The sequence below is a fragment of the Harpia harpyja genome, chromosome Z (assembly GCF_026419915.1).
Source record: "Harpia harpyja isolate bHarHar1 chromosome Z, bHarHar1 primary haplotype, whole genome shotgun sequence".
In the NCBI taxonomy this organism is placed as follows: Eukaryota; Metazoa; Chordata; class Aves; order Accipitriformes; family Accipitridae; genus Harpia; species Harpia harpyja.
Window position 1 is genome coordinate 58,957,971 of NC_068969.1, and position 19,388 is coordinate 58,977,358.

The 19,388-nt window shown below is 40.7% G+C and overlaps 1 protein-coding gene across 7 annotated transcripts in view; it reads right to left on the reverse strand.

The window, feature by feature from the left end:
• LNPEP (leucyl and cystinyl aminopeptidase) overlaps positions 1-10,195 on the reverse strand; it is a 76,745-nt gene extending 66,550 nt beyond the window's left edge. For 3 of the 7 annotated variants that reach the window (XM_052775912.1, XM_052775908.1, XM_052775915.1), the window contains exon 1: positions 9,956-10,119. In XM_052775912.1, coding sequence (XP_052631872.1) covers positions 9,956-9,974 — 19 coding nt within the window. In that variant the 5' untranslated portion in view covers positions 9,975-10,119. Of the gene's footprint in view, positions 1-8,971; positions 9,419-9,955 lie in introns of all 7 variants that reach the window. The other 4 variants (XM_052775910.1, XM_052775909.1, XM_052775911.1 and 1 more) reach the window with 3 other exon arrangements.
• Between the last annotated feature and the right edge of the window lie 9,193 nt (positions 10,196-19,388).

Consider the following 19,388-nt stretch of genomic DNA (forward strand, 5'->3'; position numbering starts at 1 on the left):
TGAGGGAGGTCCAATCAACAAGCTGTGCATACAGGCAGCTATTTTCATCTTGAGAGTACTCTGGGTTGCTTTGCCCAGCAATGTACATATCCTTGGCCACACCGCTGTTATTAGAATATATATACAGTTTGGAACACATATGCTGCTACCAGAAAAAGAAATAAAACAGTAAATGAGAGGAAAAGATACAACAGAAATAAAAAAAGACAAACCTTGGTTCCTCTCTAGACGAAGCATATTTTTAATCACCAATTTTTACATAGGAGAGAAGAATTTCTGTAGATCATAGCCCTGCCAATGATACAACCCCTCATAATAACAGTTCTATTCTGCTCCACACAAGGTTTTTTTGCCTTCATTGATCTTAATCTCAGAATCATAATTTTTACAGATGAAAACTTACCACAACATGGCCTACTCTTTCTGTGAAAAGCACCCAAGTTTGGCAAAGACAAGGTTTAGAATCTACATATTGTTCTTTTAGATACTGCACACAAATGGCTTGCACTGCTTTATGGGGAGGGGGAGAGGGGGAGGGGTGGGGTGTGGAACCAATCACAAAGAACTTTCAAGTGTAATGGATATCGACCCTCCTGCATTTTAACACTTAGTGTAGCCTCTTCTATTCCAGGCACCATCCCTCAGCAGAGCACTAGCCTGAACTTTTGCCAAATCAATCAACAGAGTTGCCAACAAGTCAGTTGCTCTGATGGAGCTTGCTAGCCTAATCAGTGTACATAATGCAGGACAAACACAGCATTCCTACCACTGCAATGCAGACCACTGTCATAGTAGCATCACAGTATTATAATCACAGAAGACAGATATGAAGGAAGATTTAATCTGTTTGCTTGGATTTTGCTTTTCACTTGTGCAAAGTTTAACAGGTTACATGCTTTTAAACATTATTAGTTCTTATTTTCATTTGTGTTTTTAATTACTAGAGCGCATATTTTGTAATGGTTCCTTTAATTATTTTCCAGTTGTCTGTAGGATAGTACTTTACATAAAAGTATTCACACTTATGAATACTCAATTGTGCCAAAAGAGACACCAAGGCCTCGTCAGTATCTCCATCAATGATAAAAAGCACAAATTTGGATAACAAAACTGATGGCTTATTGTATTGGCTTTGTGTGGCAAGGTTTTCGTAGCGGGGGGGGGGGGGGGGGGGGGTACCAAGCGTGGCTTCTGTAAGAAGCTGCTGGAAGCTTCCCCTGTGTCCGACAGAGCTAATACTAGCCGGCTCTAAGACGGACCTGCCGCCAGCCAAGGCCAAGCCAATCAGTGATAGTGGTAACGCCTCTGTGATAATATTTTTAAGAAGGAAAAAAAAGTTGTGGGACAGACAGAAATGGCAGCTGGAGAGAGAGTGAGAACATGTAAGAGAAACAACCCTGCAGACACCAAGGTCAGTAAAGAAGGACAGGGAGCAGATGCTCCAGATGCCGGAGCAGAGATTCCCCTGCAGCCCATGGTGAAGGCCATGGTGAGGCAGGTTGTCCCCCTGCCATCCATAGAGGTCCATGGTGGAGCAGATATCCACCTGCAGCCCGTTGGAGGACCCCACACTGCAGCAGGGAGATGCCCGAAAGAGGCTGTGACCCTGTGGGAAGCCCATGCTGGAGCAGGGTCCTGGCAGGACCTGCGGATCTGTGGAGAGAGGAGCCCACGGAGCAGGTTTTCTGGCAGGACTTGTGACCCCGTGGGGGACCTACGCTGGAGCACTGTGCTCCTGAAGGACTGCACGCCGTGGAAGGGACCCATGCTGGAGCAGTTCGTGAAGAACTGCAGCGCATGGGAAGGACCCACAATGGAGAAGTTCATGGAGGACTGCCTCCTGTGGGAGGGACCCGATGCTGGAGCAGGGGAAGAGTGTGATGAGTCCTGCCGCTGAGGAGGATGAAGCGGCAGAAATAACGTGCGATGAACTGACCGTAAACCCCATTCCTTGTCCCCCTGCGCCGCTGGGGGGGGTAGGTAGAGAATCTGGGAGTGAAGTTGTGCCTGGGAAGAAGGGAGGGGTGGAGGGAAGGTGTTCTGAGATTTGGTTTTATTTCGCATTACCCTACTCTGATTGATTTGTAATAAATTGAGTTAATTTTCCCCAAGCTGAGTCTGTTTTGCCCGTGACGGTAATTGGTGAGTGACCTCTCCTGTCCTTATCTCGACCCACAAGCCCTTTGTTATATTTTCTCTCCCCTGTCCAGCTGAGGAGGGGCGAGTGATAGAACGGCTTTGGTGGGCACCTGGCATCCAGCCAGCGTCAACCCACCACACTTACACATGCTATGTTCACAGTTCCATTTTCTGAAAACCTGCTCTTTGTCTTTCTCTTATAATGGTTTACAGCTCAGAAGTAATAAGGATTCTAAAGTATTCTGAAGCTTTCTGGACTCCCACAAATACAAGCCTGGCTGTTTCCAGAAAGATTGGTTTACATGCATGAAAAACAGTTACAAGTGATTCTGTTGATGTGTTAACAATTCATTATTACTGCAGAAGAAATTGTCAGATTTTATACCAAAGAAAGGCTTAAATAAAAAGCAGTGTTAGGCCCTGAAGCAGTAGGTAAATTAGGCACATTCTTAAGTTTTAAACACAACTGATTCTCCATAAAAGTCAATGGTGCTGCGATGGAAGTATTGTTACACAAGAACACCAGTATTTGCAGAATCTGTTCCTTCAGTGTCAAAGACTGATTACAGCCCAAGAAAAGCTCTCTGCACTCAGCTATGCTTACTAAAGCACAGTGAAACAGATTCCTCCAACCAGCTTGGTGGGAGATTTGGTGGGAAGAAACCATCCCAAAAATCAAAATCCACCTTATCTCCACATGAACAAATAAAATGCCAAAAGTGTCACATTTCAGTGGAATCAGGATTCCTCTCTCTCACTCTTCAATAGCTGCAGTAAAGATGACCACTGCTGCAGTACATTACCACGCACCCTGAATAATCCAACAGAAGAACTAGGCACTGAGATCTTCTTTGAACATCTTTTGCGAGAGAACACTCATGATGGAATAAAACATCAGCTGTGCCCCAGGGAGGCAAACTGGGCAGAACCCAACACACCGTATTATCCCAGAATTCCTGTCTCTGATCAACTCAGTTTCCCAGAGCTGTTGTCTCCCCTCCATCCTCCCCACTTCCTTCGAATGTCCATTGGTTCTCTCCCTTTTTTCCTGGCTACAAGGTACACAATCTTTTTATGATTCTTACAATGTAAGGTTAATATAATTCCACTATTTAAAGCAGTATCAAAAATAGTCAAAGCACAGCTATTAAAAGCTACATATGTACTCTTTAAAACAGAGGCAATTAAAACTCAGCTCACAAAAAAATGCTGGTGTACTTTAAGTTAATTTAATGTTATTTTAAGGTAGTGTTGGACAGAAGTCTAAGCAGTAGCTGCCATGCATACAAATTTCTCTGATAGACAAAGGAATAATATGGCTCTCACTCACAAAGAAATCTTAATGGTTTTGCTCTTATACACAATCTTTGCTTTTGTACTTAATGAAAAACAAGTATTGTCCAGCAGAGCTGGAAATTCACTGAACTTCCTTCACTCAAATCACCGAGTGAAGAAGGAAAAGGAAAACTTGAATTCTCTGAATGCAGCTGAATTAATCACTACTGAAATCAGAGACATACATTAAATAAAGGTAAATTCAGCTTCTTTGTGGGTAATTATTATACAAATGCCCATCAAACATGAAAAAAATATTCTGATTAGTTAAACAAATAAAAATGGTTTTATCCTTTCTGTGGCAGTCATTATGGGGCTTTATCTAGCACATGTACACACAGCCTCACAAATGTCAAACACGGTTGTTGGACTTCGCATCATCTTCCCAAAAAATCATGACAAGACAGTCCTGGAATACTTTTACAGATGGATACTGAGGTCAACATAAGCTTTCAACATTTTTGACTCATGAGATATCATGCAGGTACTCAGTGGCTTCATTTATTCTACAAGTGGAATACCATCTCCTTAGTGGAAAAATACTAACAGTCCATGGTGAACATCTATACACTGATCTTCAGACATTGTTTTAACAGGGAAATAGATTTTCCATCTCCTTCCAACTCCTAGTGTTTCATCTTGTCAGAAGAAAACATTTCAAGCAGATTAAGTTCTTTCTTTCTTCTCTCTTCATATGTTAATTTATTTCCCTCATTATTCTGATGATTAAATTGCTTTTCACTTTGTAACAGGTGCTGGAGTACTCTGTTCCAGATTTGTCACTGATTGTCGTGGTTTAACCCCAGCCAGCAACTAAGCACCACACAGCCGCTCACTCACTTCACAGCCGCTCACTCACTTCCCCCCCACCCAGTGGGATGGTGGAGAAAATTGGGAAAAGAAGTAAAACTCAGGGGTTGAGATAAGAACGGTTTAATAGAACAGAAAAGAGAAAACTAATAATAATACTAATAAAATGACAATAGTAATACTAAAAGGATTAGAATATACAAATGATGCACAATGCAATTGCTCACCACCTGCCAATCGACACCCAGTTAGTCCCCGAGCAGCAATCACCCCAGCCCAGTTTATATACTAGATGTGACATCACATGGTATGGAATACCCCTTTGGCCAGTTCAGGTCAGCTGTGATGCAAGATGTTTTTCTGAATACAATGTCCTTGCTATTTCTTTGCCCAATTATTTGTTAATCAGTAGTAGATTAAAGTTCTGTATGTTGCAAAATGTATGAGAAATTGCTTTTGGATGGCCTTGCAGTTTCTGCAGAAGATAAGGACTTTAGCCCTCTTAGGTAACTTAGCTTAGAAGTATCCATATGGATTATGTCAAAATGTAAGCATAGGTAATAGAAGCACTAACAAGCATTCTTTAGGATAAGATGTATCAAACATGCAGAAGATCACACTGCGCAGAATCATCTGAGAAGGGTCAAGTAGCGGACAAGTGAGGAAGACTATGGAAGACCACCAGAGGACTCCTGAAGACCACCAGAGACCTTCAATGTGCCTTCATAAAGGACATTTGCATATGCTAATAGTTTCCCAGAAAACTAATGAATAGGTATAACATTTCTCAGAAATCTAGTGAATATGTATGTAGAACATGTACTTAACCTGCACAATTAGGCCTGACGGTGTGCACGATAGGTGGAGCGATCCCCTGTGCACCCAGCGCTGCAATAAATAATGCCTGCTTTCTAAAACTCCAAAATCAAGTCTTAGAGAGTTTCTTCGACAGCTTTTTCAGTATCAGCTGCCCTGGCTGTGTCTCTCCAGCCTTCTTGCTGGCTGGGCATCAGAAGCTGAAAAATCCTTGACTTCAGACTAAACATTACTTAGCAACAACTGAAAACATCAGTGTTATCAACATTCTTCTCATACCCAACTCAAAAACATAGCACTATACCAGCTACTAGGAAGACAACTAACTCTATCCCAGCTGAAACCAGGACACTAATACATCCAGATCCCAGCTTGTACTGTAAAGTGCCAGCAAAAGAAAGCATGTAAGTCTTAATCTGTGTATAGACATGAATGGAGCCCAGAGAGGGATGATTGCTCTCTCAGCTACACAGACTGTGTCCAAATTACTGAATTCATTTCTGAGAATCCACTGCTAGACAGGAAGTTCACAGAAATGCAGTAAAAGCAAATACGTATCCAACTCATTGAGAAAACAGGTTCCTGTTTAGCTTAGATGACACAGGCACACAAGACACAGATGCTACAACACAGCGTTGTGGAAAAATACTATCTAGTAACACACACTTGAACAACATAAAACTCACATTTAGAAACAGATGCAATCAGCATTTTTTTCTGTCAGTAATATTTGACTAAATTAAAATGCTGGCATATGCAAAACGTGGAGGGGAAGACACCGAGAACAGTGCTCTTAGATTTATTATTTTTTAATGTACTGTCTTACCACAACAGATTACTCAGTCTGTTGTTTAGGACTGAATAATACAGTTTCAAACAAACAGGAACCCTTCTGCTCCATGACACAACAGTATAAAATACTGACAGTTAAGGGTATGCTTTTTGCCCCCAACAGACTTAGGCTATGCACACAGAACACGCTCCTGCAATCTCCAATACATTTATATCCTGAACAAAGCTAACACAAAGAAAGAAACATTTCAAAATTGACAGGAACTAGCTGAAGTAACTAGATTTTGCAAATGACATTTTTCATTTTGTAAATGACATTACCTAACTTGGTTTATTTCTAGCGTCTACAAAAAAAACCACTTCTTCCCATGAAAGCCTTTTTACTTTGTTCATCAGTTTAGTTATGTAATTAATTTCAAAGTTTCCACTTGCTGTGTAAAAAAAAAAAAAAGATAAAAATAATTCAACAATGTCAGTGAATGTTATTTGCATTTCAGCAGATCATCACAAGATATCCCTTCTGCAGTTACTTGTTCATGAACATCACCTGTCTTAAGTGAGAAACACTGTAATAGTTCACTTCTACCTTTTCCTTGCATCTCAAATGGCAAGTTCCGTGTTTAATGAACTAAATAGGAAATGATCTTTCAGAAACATATACCATCTAAAAATAAAAGCAAAAGGCTTGCAAATATTTTGTAATATTCTCCAAAAGTGTTGTCCCAAACTACATGACATATCCCTTTTAGTCAGTATTTCACTTTTTTTGCTTTTTTTAGTGAAACTGTTAAGGTAACAAATGACTAGTCAGAATTAATAAATTCTGCTCATTAATTTGTAGTTCCCAATTCAGAGGAATTTGAGATCACACAACAAATGTGCAAGAAAAGGGAAGTCTTCCAGGCACATTTAATTATACTTTGATTATTCATATTTCTGGAAAGGTCTCAAATTAAGAATAGTCATGTAAAATAGAGAAATTTGTCTCAAAAAATAAAATCTTACCAGTAACCACTTCTAAAACATTTACTAATTTATAACATTTCCGGGGAATTTCAGATTGGATATTAGGAAAAGGTCCTTCACCGAGAGGGTGGTTGGTCACTGGAACAGGCTCCCCAGAGAGGTGGTCATGGCACCAACCCTGTCAGAGTTCAGGAGCGTCTGGATGACACTCTTAGTCATATGATTTAGTTTTAGGTAGTCCTGTGAGGAGCAAGGAGTTGGACTCGGTGATCCTTACAGATCCCTTCCAACTCAAGATATTCTATGATTAACTTAGCTATTCCAGGCCCTAAAAATAGATCTGCAATTAACTGTTCTTCCAGAGCTACAGACCTCACACATTATCTCCAACCAAACACTGGAGCAGGAGGGAAGGCATACCAGAGATCTCTCCAAAGAGGACTGGGCCTAAGTTTCCAGTACAGGGGCGGGGGGTGAAGTCAAAAGAAATCTTAAACATTTTTATTTAGGTTATCTGAGTGTTTCCACTGGAGGAACTATTCAAAAAATAAAGAGTTCAGCACACCCAGTAGCATTTAAAGGAAAGGATAAGGCTTTCTTTGACTTTCGAAATTAACAATGGCTGTTTCTGCTTTTATTTAAAGAAAAGAAAAAAACCCACCAAATATTGAATTAGAAAAAGTGATCTTCCACATCCACTTCAGTGCATTTGCTGCCTTAAAAACTGTTTTAAGATACACATCCATTCTGCTTTAGAATAGGTAAAGTAAAACAAGAAATTGTTTTCTTAACAGTTTGACAAATTGGCATTAGAGTTCTGCATCCAACGGCAATGCTTGTTTTACAAGGGTAAAAGCCCCAAAGAACTCAAGAGCGCTACAAATACAATATTGTAAGCTTCCTCTGAGAGCCATCTTTTCCTCTGAATTTACACAGCACTTTGCACAGGAAATCAACATACAGACTCACAGACAGAACTCACTACTACCGTATAAGACAAAACAAAAAAACTTTCAGTTACCGTGAAGTTTATTTGAAAGATTTGATGCCCACAAAAGCTTCCAGACCACCAGCCATGGAAACAAGAACTCTATTCAAAAAGCCAATAGTGTAAGCACCCTCTTCACTTCAGATTTTAGCAGCTGCTATTGAGTACCAAACATGCCTCAAGATCATCATAATAAAAAGCAACATCTCTGCTCTAATATTTGCACATTGTCTTTAGTGTCCCTTCCAGCGGAGCCAGCTTTTTGGAGGAAATTTACTGACCAGCTTCACTTCCAAATTTTCTTCCAAACAGTCTCACCATCACCTCCAGGCTTTTTCACTTCAGTGAACAAAATTAGGAAGCTCTGTGCATGAACATCGCTTCTCAGCAGTAGCACAAAGTACCTTTGAGCTGTATGCTCAGGCCCACTGCCATTTCTTCCAGTTGCATGGATAAAGAGCAAAATTTTTTTAAGGTTTTATTGCACAATGCAATGACAGTATTATGTCAGACTTTTAAAGTGATAGCAACATGATGGCTGTCTCTCTCAAAGGGAATGGACTCAGCAAGATGACTTTAAAAAAAATTCTCCCCAAAACTGCATTACCATTAAAGACAAGGTCTTTTCACCAGGCATACAGGAATGCAGATTATAACCCTGTGATTGTAATAAAGCTGTAGCTGAAAGATCTTCTACCAAGGCCAGGATTAAGTACAAAACCAAAACATCAACTGCTTGTACAAACTGTAATTTAACATGACAAAAAATACCCTCCATAGAAGTGTAATTTAAAAAAAAAAAAAAAAAAAAAAAAGGCCATCTTGCTAGTTAAACCAACAAGATATGCCCAGAGCTCACAACCTTCAGATTTTAAATGGCAGCATATAAAGGATAGGGAATTTTTAGTGTATTTGAGAAAAGGGAAACACAAGGCAATGACAATATATTTCTCAAGTGAAACAGAAAACTTAGTTTTTACTGCATGGATTTTTCTGAATTTGGCAGAATTTTTGTACTCTGATTTGGCAGGTCACTGAGGAGTTAGAATATAATGCAGCAAACCCTACCTTGTGTTTTAGCTATGGCTACCCAGCATGCTTGTCATTTAACACACTAAATCCCACCCGTAATAAAAGCGCTGCATTTTCAACAGGAAGGTTGTTGCTTTACTCAGTGTCTTGTCCTAATTCCATATTTGGCTACTTTCTTGAGTCTAACCAAATGTACTTCAGTTTCAGTTTGATCTGAGAGCTTCATTTCCTCCTCTGCCCTGGACGGGTAGAATTTGTTACTACAGAAGCAGTAGTAACATGGACTTCACATAGCTTTGTTTCAGTCACAAGCACAGGATGCACACATACTGCTGTATCACAACGTCAACAAATGCTCGTGTATGCTTTTCTCAAAGCTGCAACCACAATCTTTATTTCAAGCACTTCTGCCAATGTATTGACAGTTCTGAAAGCTTCCTGGCTTCCGGGAACACCCTGAAACATTGTTTCAAACACCCTAGAGTCTCCTGTATTTCATTTCTCCTTTACCTCGCTGGGAGGTCACACTGTCCAGAGCGCCTCGATCAGGAAAACGGCATAAAGAGAGGGTCTGGTTCGTCCTTCCCATCAGAGAGTCACGATGGCTTTGACACTCCGGACGCATTTAAGGCTCTTTCCTCGGAGCAACACATAGTGAGAGCACACCTTGGTGTAGAAGTTGCCCCGGCTTTGTAGTGTCTGTTATCTGCCACCGTGAAACTATGACAGGGCAATAAAAAGTACAACTGTACCGAAAAAGAGAGGGAGCCTCCTCTCACCTTCCTAGTTAAAGACATGTGCGCCTAATTAACCCAAATAAAACAAGAACTGAGGTAATTTCCAAGCCGCGGACCATGGGGACGCCACGGTTAAGAAGCCTCCCCTGTTCCTCTGGGCAAGCAGCTCCCGCTGAGACGCCCAGCTGCGCCCGGACCCTGCGGCGCGGGGGCCCGCCTGGGCGCCCCTCTGCCAGGAGGCTGGGCAGGCCTGCCGCGGAGACGCCGCTCGTCCCCGTCCCGGGCTCCGCTGCCGGCTCGGGGTGCGCCCGGTGGCAGGCGGCGCTGCCGCAGTACTCACCGCTGGGAAACGGCTCCATTTTCCTCACGGAGTCCGCCTTCAGCCCCCGAGAGCGAAGCCCTGGCGAGGGATGAGAAGACGACGCGGAGACGCAGCCTCGACTCTTCACTCCTCCTCCTGCCGCCGCATGCTCCCAGGACGGGCGCTGCCGCGGGCTCCGCCGGGCCGCTGCGGCCCCTCACACGGCAGTCACTGCCTACCGACCCTATACCACCCCTCCAGCGGCGCAGCAGGCTCAGTCCGCAGCAACTTGCTCAGCAGCTTTTTCAAGGGAGATAGGCCACACCAACCATCTTCTGCCCGGGCCTCGGCGCCTGCGTCCTTCTCACCCCCTGGCTGGGCTACGCTGCACCGCCTACTCCTCACGCAGACCCGCCTTCCGCACGCCCGGGGAGGGTGGGGCAGTGTACTGTGCGGCTCTCCGAGCCCTGGGGGGGATGGGGGACGATTGTCGGGATGTCGGTTCTCTGCTCGTCTGGGCTATTTCGGGCGTGTCAGCCGAATGCCGGCCGCCACCCTGCCGCCGCAGAGGCGGAATGACCCGGCAGCAGGGGGATCCTGGCGCTGCCCCGCAGGCCTCCCTCTGTGTCGCCCCGGCCAGCTGCACAGAGGCCCCGCAGGCGCCTGACGGTCGTTTCAATGCCGCCGGGCCAGGCCAGCTTTGCCTGCATCTCACCGCCACGCTCCGTTCGTTGCGAATTAACCTTAATTTTTATTTTTAGCCTTATTACTGCCTTACCTGCTCCCTTCTCCCTGACCACTACACGTCTGCTATCACATGACTAACTAAATACCATTTTTTTCCTGTAATATGGGAAAATTTTAACTGCTGATTGTTGGAAAAGAAGAAAATGGGAGTTGATTAATACTGAAGAATTCAAAATCTAAAGGCCCAATATTTATGTTGCCAAAAAAAGGAAGAAATCTTAAGTTTAACTGTTCTTTGGAGGAGGGAGGGGAGAGACAAGGGCCAGAGGTCCACAAGAGCTCAGGCCCTATTCCTAGGCCTGTACCTGTTCTGTTTCATAAACCGAGAAGTTCACTTTCTCACACCTTAGTGTGTTTCACACACTTGGTTACATTGACAACCCTGTAGCATAAACCAGGTTGTAGTTCTATTTCACACTAAGTACTTGGACTTTAATACTAGTCCTAATGTTGAGCACAGAGCTATACAAGTCTTAACGACCATTTACTCACCAACATGTTCTTAGACACTCCTTAACATATGACAACAGCTCATCCTCAAAACGAAAACTTATATTATTAAATTATTAAATCACCAAAGCATTTCTTTTAATAGCATAACATGTCCTGAGAGCTTTCTTTTCTAAGCACTGACCTTGCCTGGCCTATATTTAAATATATTAAACAAACATTAATAATGATGTAGCTGACTCTGCAGTGCTGGGATCCTACACAGTATTGCGCAGAGGCTGCAGAGAGGCCTGAATAGCTTTTTTAGAGCTCCTCATCACTTGCTTTCACCATTCTTCATTTTCACTAATCCAAAATCCTTAATTAGCACGACACATCTCTGTGAAGCAGAAGAGCTAAAATAAGATCATGCTCCATTACATGTGCAGAAATCTCCATAGCTGGATTTTCCTATTAAAATCAAATTTTTAAGAGAATACAATGGGAACTATTCGTACAGATGAAGTTGGGTATAGAGGTCATTTCACAGTAGCACCTATTTGCATCTCTCCAATATTAGAAAAATAAGGGTTTCAGTGTAATTTTGTATAACATCATTTAGAACACAATTGTTGTGGTTTAGCCCCAGCCAGCAACTAAACACCACACCACCGCCTGCTCACTCCTCCTGCTGTGGGATGGAGGAGAGAATCAGAAGGGTAAAAGCAAGAAAACTCGTGGATTGAGATAAAGGCAGTTTAATGGGGAAAGCAAAAGCTGCACACACAAGCAAAGCAGCACAAGGAATTCATTCACTACTTCCTGTCAGCAGGCGGGTGTTCAGCCATCTCCAGGAAAGCAGGGCTCCATCACGCATAATGGTTACTTGAGAGGACAAATGCCATTATTACGAACATCCCCCCCTTCCTTCTTCTTCCGCCCAGCTTTATATGCTGAGCATGATGTCATATGGTATGGAATATCCCTCTCATCAGTTGGGGTCAGCTGCCCCAGCTGTGTTCCCTCCCAACTTCTTGTGCACCCCCAGCCTACTCATTGGCAGGGTGGTGTGAGAAGCAGAAAAGGCCTTGACTCTGTAAGCACTGCTCAGCAATAACAAAACATCCCTGTATTATCAACACTGTTTTCAGCCCAAATCCAAAACATAGCCTGGTACTAGCTATCATGAAGAAAATTAACTCTATCGCAGCCAAAACCAGCACAACAATTGAACAGAATTGAAGCTCCAGCTTTGCTGGAGTTATTAAAAATCTAGAATTTCTCTAATATGATAAAAAAAAAATCTGTGTCCAAAAGTTACAGACCCTTTTCACTATAAAATAGAGTTTTTAGTTATAGTTTAGTGGTATGAGTGATTGGTAAAAGTGAAGAATGTTAAATCGGTTCTTTTTTCAGGCCTTAAGTCAACTATTACCACAATATTTTTTTTCTTTTAAGATGCAGAATAAAACATTTCTTTAGTTGCACAAATCCTTAAAGCATCTTCAGAGACATATATTTCACCTTTGTTTGGCAGCCTCCATTCAGCAATAGCTTAACTGAGTCTTTTCCATGGGGTAAAATATGACTGCTAGCACCCCTGCCTCTTTCTTATCTTTGAAGACTTGCTTTCCCTAAAGAATGCTTGAGATATTTCTGCTTTTAAACAGCAGGAAACATGACTCAGACCTTCTTTGTTCTGGTTTATTTTTCTGGTGAGGGGAACAGAGATTTGGCCACATGAACATTAACTGTCAGGTAGGCACTTAGGTGCCTTTGACACAGTCAAAATTCTCCAGTTGTTTTCAGCCAGAACATAAGCATAAGAAGAATCTACACTGTAATAGGATGTAGAGCTGAGAAGTTGCCAGTGCTCCAGAAGTTTGAAGACAAAGGATTTACTTCATCGGTCTTGCTAAAACATGCCAGAGGTAGCTCAGACTCAGGCGCGGGACTGGTGAACCATTTGGCTGACAACCTTAAAAGGAGATGAAAAAAAATTGTGCCAACAAACACTTGTGCCTAAAGCTTGAGCAGAGAAAAAGAATGGTGAAGCTCTCTATTTCTTGACTGAAGTAGTTAATACTACTGATTAATGTGTTAATTTCCTCCTTAATGTAAGGTTTTGTATTTAAAGCTAAAATTGTTTCACTGCTGTGCACAGTATTCTGCATAAATCTGACACTTTCATCCCCTGCCAGCAGGAAATACAGCTGTTGGTAACAACTATCTGTTCAGAGTGTTGTCCCAAGCAATCCATAGCACTGTGTTTACAAAACAAATATCCTTGTCTGTCTGTCTGTCTATCTATCTATCTATCTATTTCTACAGATGTATCCATACCTAGGAGAAGCAGCTAATTCCACAGAATAGTCATTGCTATGTATTTTGTGTTGTCACACAACCTACCTTTCAGCAATACTTCCTAGATGTACATTCCTTTTTGAATAGAGTGCAGTTAAGTTTACACTGTTACCTTGCCTCTCTCTGTGTCTCTTTCAGAAACTTCAAAATCACTTGCATTTATCTTAGGGAAAACATCTCAAGGGCAATAAAATTTCTACCAGTTAGATGAAAATAGATCTGAGAGGATAGGTACTGTAAGTGCCTCAATAAGAAAAGATTTTCCCATGTGAACTATGCACCAGAGAATCCTTGCATAGGAACACCTATAATTGTGCATGTAGAGGCAGGTAAGAGAGGGAGCATTTAAAGATACTAATGCAAGAAAAGTTTCCATCAAGAATTTGCAATGAGTTAAGATATGCAAAGACAACCACATCTCATTTAGCTGCATTGCTCACAAAATTATTTACTTTAATCATTTAACTGTGTATTTTCTTAGAATCCAGCAAATATTTTATTCTTTATGGCCTAAAACAAGGATTTGGCAGGATGCCAATTGCAGTCCCATTCTCAATGGCCATGTAGAAATAAACAACAGCAGCACATGAGCTTCTAGATGAATTACAGTCCTGCATTACAGATAAAAAAAAACCAAGCTCAGATGTATTCTAAGGAGGAAAATCATGACAGGGTTAGAACATTAGAACATTTTATTGCAGTATAGACACTTTGCCTGTAAGTGCTCTTCCTGCTTTGCTGTTTTTGTTTAAGTCGTAAAAATAAATAAAATACTGTAAAAACTTCCAGGTCCTGAAATTAAATAATTGTATTTTTCTCTTCTTCTTGGAATATTTCTAGTATGTTTGTATCTCACCTCTAGACTGTAAAGACTCATATCTAATTTTTGGTTGGGTTTTTATTGTTGTTGTTGGGATTTTTGTTTGTTTGCTTTTTTTTTTTTTTAAGAAGTATGTACTAGCTAGAAACCATCATGTGCTATTAATATATCCCCAAGGTAGCACAGAAGTAACTTGCCAGCTTTTGTGGTCAGAATGCTACAGGGCATGATTCAAAAGTTGCTTTTTCCTTAGGTGAAATTAGAATACAATTAAGCATGATGATTTAGGCACATCTAACAGCTTGCCACTTGCCAAAATAGCAATGTCCTTTTCCCTGCTCAACTCTTCCTCTCTGCCTACACTTGCTTCATGCTCTCACTACTTAACCTTGCACCAACTGATACTTGTTATATTCCTCTGCCAGCTGATTCATCTCTTCAACTGCCTAATCTGGCAGAAAACTAATTCAGCAAAACAGTAGATAATTTAATTCTGGGTTACAGTGTTTTATCAGAATCCACAAAAGATCTGGATAACATCAGTAAAAGAAAGGCTCATTAACATGCAGCTAAGCAACCTCAGCTCAGAGTGAGAGGCAAAGAAGAGAAGGAAGATTCTCCTCTGTTTCCAGTGGTGAGCTGTCTACAGCAATCTCCCCCTTAGGGTTCAGTTCTTCAGCTTTCTACATATATGGATTTGGGTCTCCCTTTCCAGTGATTCCATTGTCAGCTCAGCTAAGGAAGCAATCAGTTCCTCTTATCTGCCACTAATTGAAACTTTATAGCATTGAAAATAACTGTTCTTGAATATTGGGAAAAATGGTAGTAAACTGATTCACTAAGGCAGAAGCTTTATAAAGTAGGAAATCCGGTCAGAATAAATCCACACTGAGCATTTTAAAAGCACTTAGTGTTTCTTATCGAAGTCAACATCAAATAAGATTAACAGCAGTAAAGCCACAGCAATGGTCATGAATTTTGAGAACTTGCACTACTGTGCTTAATGAAAAAATTATTAAAAAGATCCATAAGTATCTTATTTTTTATAGCCGTAATAACATTGTGTAATTTAAGAAGTCATCCATGCTCACAGCTCATCTTTGAAGTACCCCATTAGGCAACAGATTAGTATTATTTTCTCCTTTTGCAAACTGGAAAACTGCAAAAGAACTGTGAACTGAAATTGTCACTGCTTATCAGAAGCAGTGCAAAGATAGCAGCAGGGCTCTGAATGTAATGTATTTTTTCACTTTTGTACTAGTATCAGAAAGTTAAGTGATGTGAATCATGGAAGTATTGAATTAGGAAAGATGAGACTGCTGAACCATCCAAAGTAAGTAACTTGGCTTCTGATACGCATGTTCACAGAGCACAGAATACCATAGGGTCCCATGCTGGTTGATGTGTTCTTGATCTTCCATACAGTGGGAGCAAGCACAAAGCATAGTAGAATGGTCAGGGTACTGCTACAGAACACATACATATTATTGCACATACTTCTCTGAAATGTTCAGTGTTGACATCCTTAATTTGATTCCAGTTGCACAAGGCTTTCATGACCGCAAAACCCCTTGTAATCATCTGAAGAGGATTATAAAAGAAAATTGTAAGAAAACAGTGGGAATAATACTTCCATAGCAAAATAATGTTCTTTAGTGATGCTCTCTCATAGTCTTAAATTATATAGAAGGCTGTACAGCTTTTACTTGCTATGAAAATATAGCCTGCAGTCCGACAGCATGTGTAACAGGATAGAGATCACAGCATATGGTAAACAAGATGTACAGGTCGGTGGCATCTTTTAAACCATGATAATCTAATTTACAGCATCTCAAGGCAAAAAGAAAACATTAAGTCTTGCTAATGCTTTTGAGCTCTGATTTAAGTATATATTCAGCAGCTAGAGTTCTTTCCACTTGCCTGTAGTGAATTTTCTGGTGTTTTATTTATTTCCCTGAAAGTCCATCCATCACAGGTTGGCAGTGTTCCTTCAAAAACAGATCTTTGAGAAAGGCAGGTAACAAATAACCTGATAACACTATGTTGAAGAGACATATCATTGTTTCTGATCAATAGTATAATTACTCTGCTATGTTTTTAAATAAAAAGTGAAAACAATTTCAGAGATTAATATAACTCCATTTATTTTCTCTATTTTAAGGAATACTTAATGCTTTTAGCCCCTTTTTATTCCTGTTATTCATTCTAAGGAGTAGATTGGACTTACTGGGTCTTGTGTGCTGCTGCTTGATGCTAGTTATGCTTGTATTGTCAGAAATTAGTTACAGAATTGTTACTGGTATTAAAATTATATTCTATATCCTGTTCATTGGAAAGTCTCTGTCCATACATTTGTTCTACAGCCACATTTAAGAAACACTGATTTCATGTGATTCTTGTTATTAGAGTAGCAGGATAATTACAAGATTTTTTCAGAGAAAGTCAATGAATTCTGAGTCACAAAATAATGCTGTAAATAGTCATGGATAAGATACATGTTCATACACAGGTATGTGAACTTCGCAGCTGGTGGCAATTGGAAAAGATAGTTCTTCATGGTGTACAAAAACGTTGATTTAAAAATCAGCATGCCACTTGGTCAGGATAAATTTGGACCAGTATATGGTATAGATGTGAACAGACAGACAAGCCAAATAGATAAAAAGCAACATGGCTTACCAGAGGGATACCACTGTCAGATAGCAAAAGTTTGTATGGATTAGAAATTCATCATCCCCACAACTCTGGTTCCAAAAGCAGGGAATAATTACCAGTTATTAAAGCACCAGTAATGCACAAAAAAAGTCTGTGGACATAAGACATAGTACTGAATAATGAAATTTAATCTGGAACAGCTTTCAAGTATTGACAAGCCTTTGCACTAAAAAACAAGTCATCTTGTGGTTCAGCTTTCCTGAAGGGATTTATCTGAAGATCTCATGCTCCTTTCACTCTAGTAGTTCCTCCCAGACTGAGTCATACAGCGAAATAATATGTTGTCACAGGACTCAAAGGGAAATAAATAAAGTATAACTTACTTGAGAATCAAATAACACACAATGTCAGTCCCAAAGGCTCAGTTAACTGGTTCTGTCTATTTTTTTTCCTTTATGCAATGTTTTAAATGCACCAATTTTTGAAAACTTTTTAGATAGCCCCCAATTTTCAAGACTGTCTGTATACTGTATATTGTGTTAATGGGCCACACTGCTGATATGAATGGGTAGACTGACATATCTGTATTGGACTTCAGTAGTTTTGCAATGAGTTACAAAAGGTAAGGAATTAACTCCATAGTTTCTAGACTGAAAACTAGTTTTCCCATGGACTGGTATGAAGCAATCAAAAAATTGCTAACTTCCCTGGAAGTGAAACCATGGGAATGATACACACATACTTGCACACTAATTGCAAGAGTATGTTTGGTTCTCACACCGGTGGTTCCTATCCAAGTGTAGAATCATCATCATAATGACGCAATAAAATCTCTCCAGCACATATGACAGTTGCCAGCTAGGTAGAAGAGAAACAGAGCTCTGCACTTCACAGTAATCTGAATTGTCATGATTTGGTGAACTAGGATACCCCACTGCAAAAGTATGTTTCCAAAAAGGAAAAAAAAAGGAAAAAAGTATCATTCTCTAGAATAACCAACTACAAGTATGCATATGCAATTGCTAGCCTGCTGTTGCAACATCCTAGCTACCTTACCACAATACCCACAGTATGTCTGGCGCTTATCAGTCCCTATCATAATTAAAATGCCATTTTTTCTTGTCCTACTGTCTCCACCCACATTACCCTCATTAGTGTAAGAAACCTAGGCAGAGAACCTCAGGGATAGTTCAGAAACCTTGGACCAAACCCCTGAGAATGGAGAACAGAAAACAGCTCACCTGGAGCATACAGCTTTGAACTTTCCACACTAACCTCTAGTCTTAAGTGACACAGCAGCAACAACAATGACCAAATAGTGTGATGCCAGGAACGTTACAGTTACTTCAACAGTCTTAGGAAGTGCATATCTATTGAAAATAAAATATAAGGTTCTGAATAACATCTAAGAGTCTTATTCTCCTATTTCTGAGGAATTCACATGACTTTGGTTGTGTGTGCAGCAGCCTGTTTGTACTCACTGTTATGAGAACTTTAGCACTCACCAGTGCTACCTTGGCTGATCATTGAAAAATGGCACTGTCTTGAAGGAAAAGAACAGAGTATAGACTAAAAGAAGACTGATAAGACCATGCTGTAGCTGAAACTTTCAGAGAACTTTTCATGTCTGGAGGGACTCTTGCAAAACAATGAATACCACTAGATGCACACAGTATTGGAACAGAGCAATGCTTGGTGGGGTGTCTGGCTGGAAAACAAGAGTATTTGAAACATCAGTGTGCTGTGAGGTGATATAATACTAGGAATATGTACTATAATCACCACGTAACAATGTCAGGGGTAGTCAACTGCACATTCAACAGCTGCCTCGGATGACTTAGTACTGATACATAGCAGTATGTTTCAAGCATAGACAATGCTTTAAGACTGCCAAATGAGAAGACAAACTACAAACAAAACCAGAAGGCTGCTAAATGAAAAACATCTCCATAGGTAGCAGACAAGGTGTTGCTGCCACATTTTAACAAAAAATTGTGTGATATGAGTGTGTGTCCAAAGGATGCTGGTATCTATTAACAGCATTGCCTTACATGGCTATTTCTATGGGAAAAGCTTCTGGACACACCCACACAGAGCAAAGCATTTACACGCAGAGAATTCTGAGCTGATCATAAACAAGTCAGGCTGGGGCTGGGAAACAGTGGGAGCATACTGCCTCCTTAAGACAGTCACCGCTCTGGCACTAATGTGGCATCTTAGCTGCATTAAGCACTTGGGTTAAATTACTCAGAAGACACTGGAGTCTTCTGCAAAGGAGGTTCCTTGCATCCAGATTCCCTTTCGAAAGAGGCTTGTCAACTCTGTTGCTTAGCTTCTTACAAATCCAAGTGAAAAATAAATCAGGTAGAAAGATAAAAAGTACTTAGACATATAGGAAAGTCTAAACTCTCTATGTATGTTTTGATGGTTTTACAAAATGTAGATTGGTTTGAGATG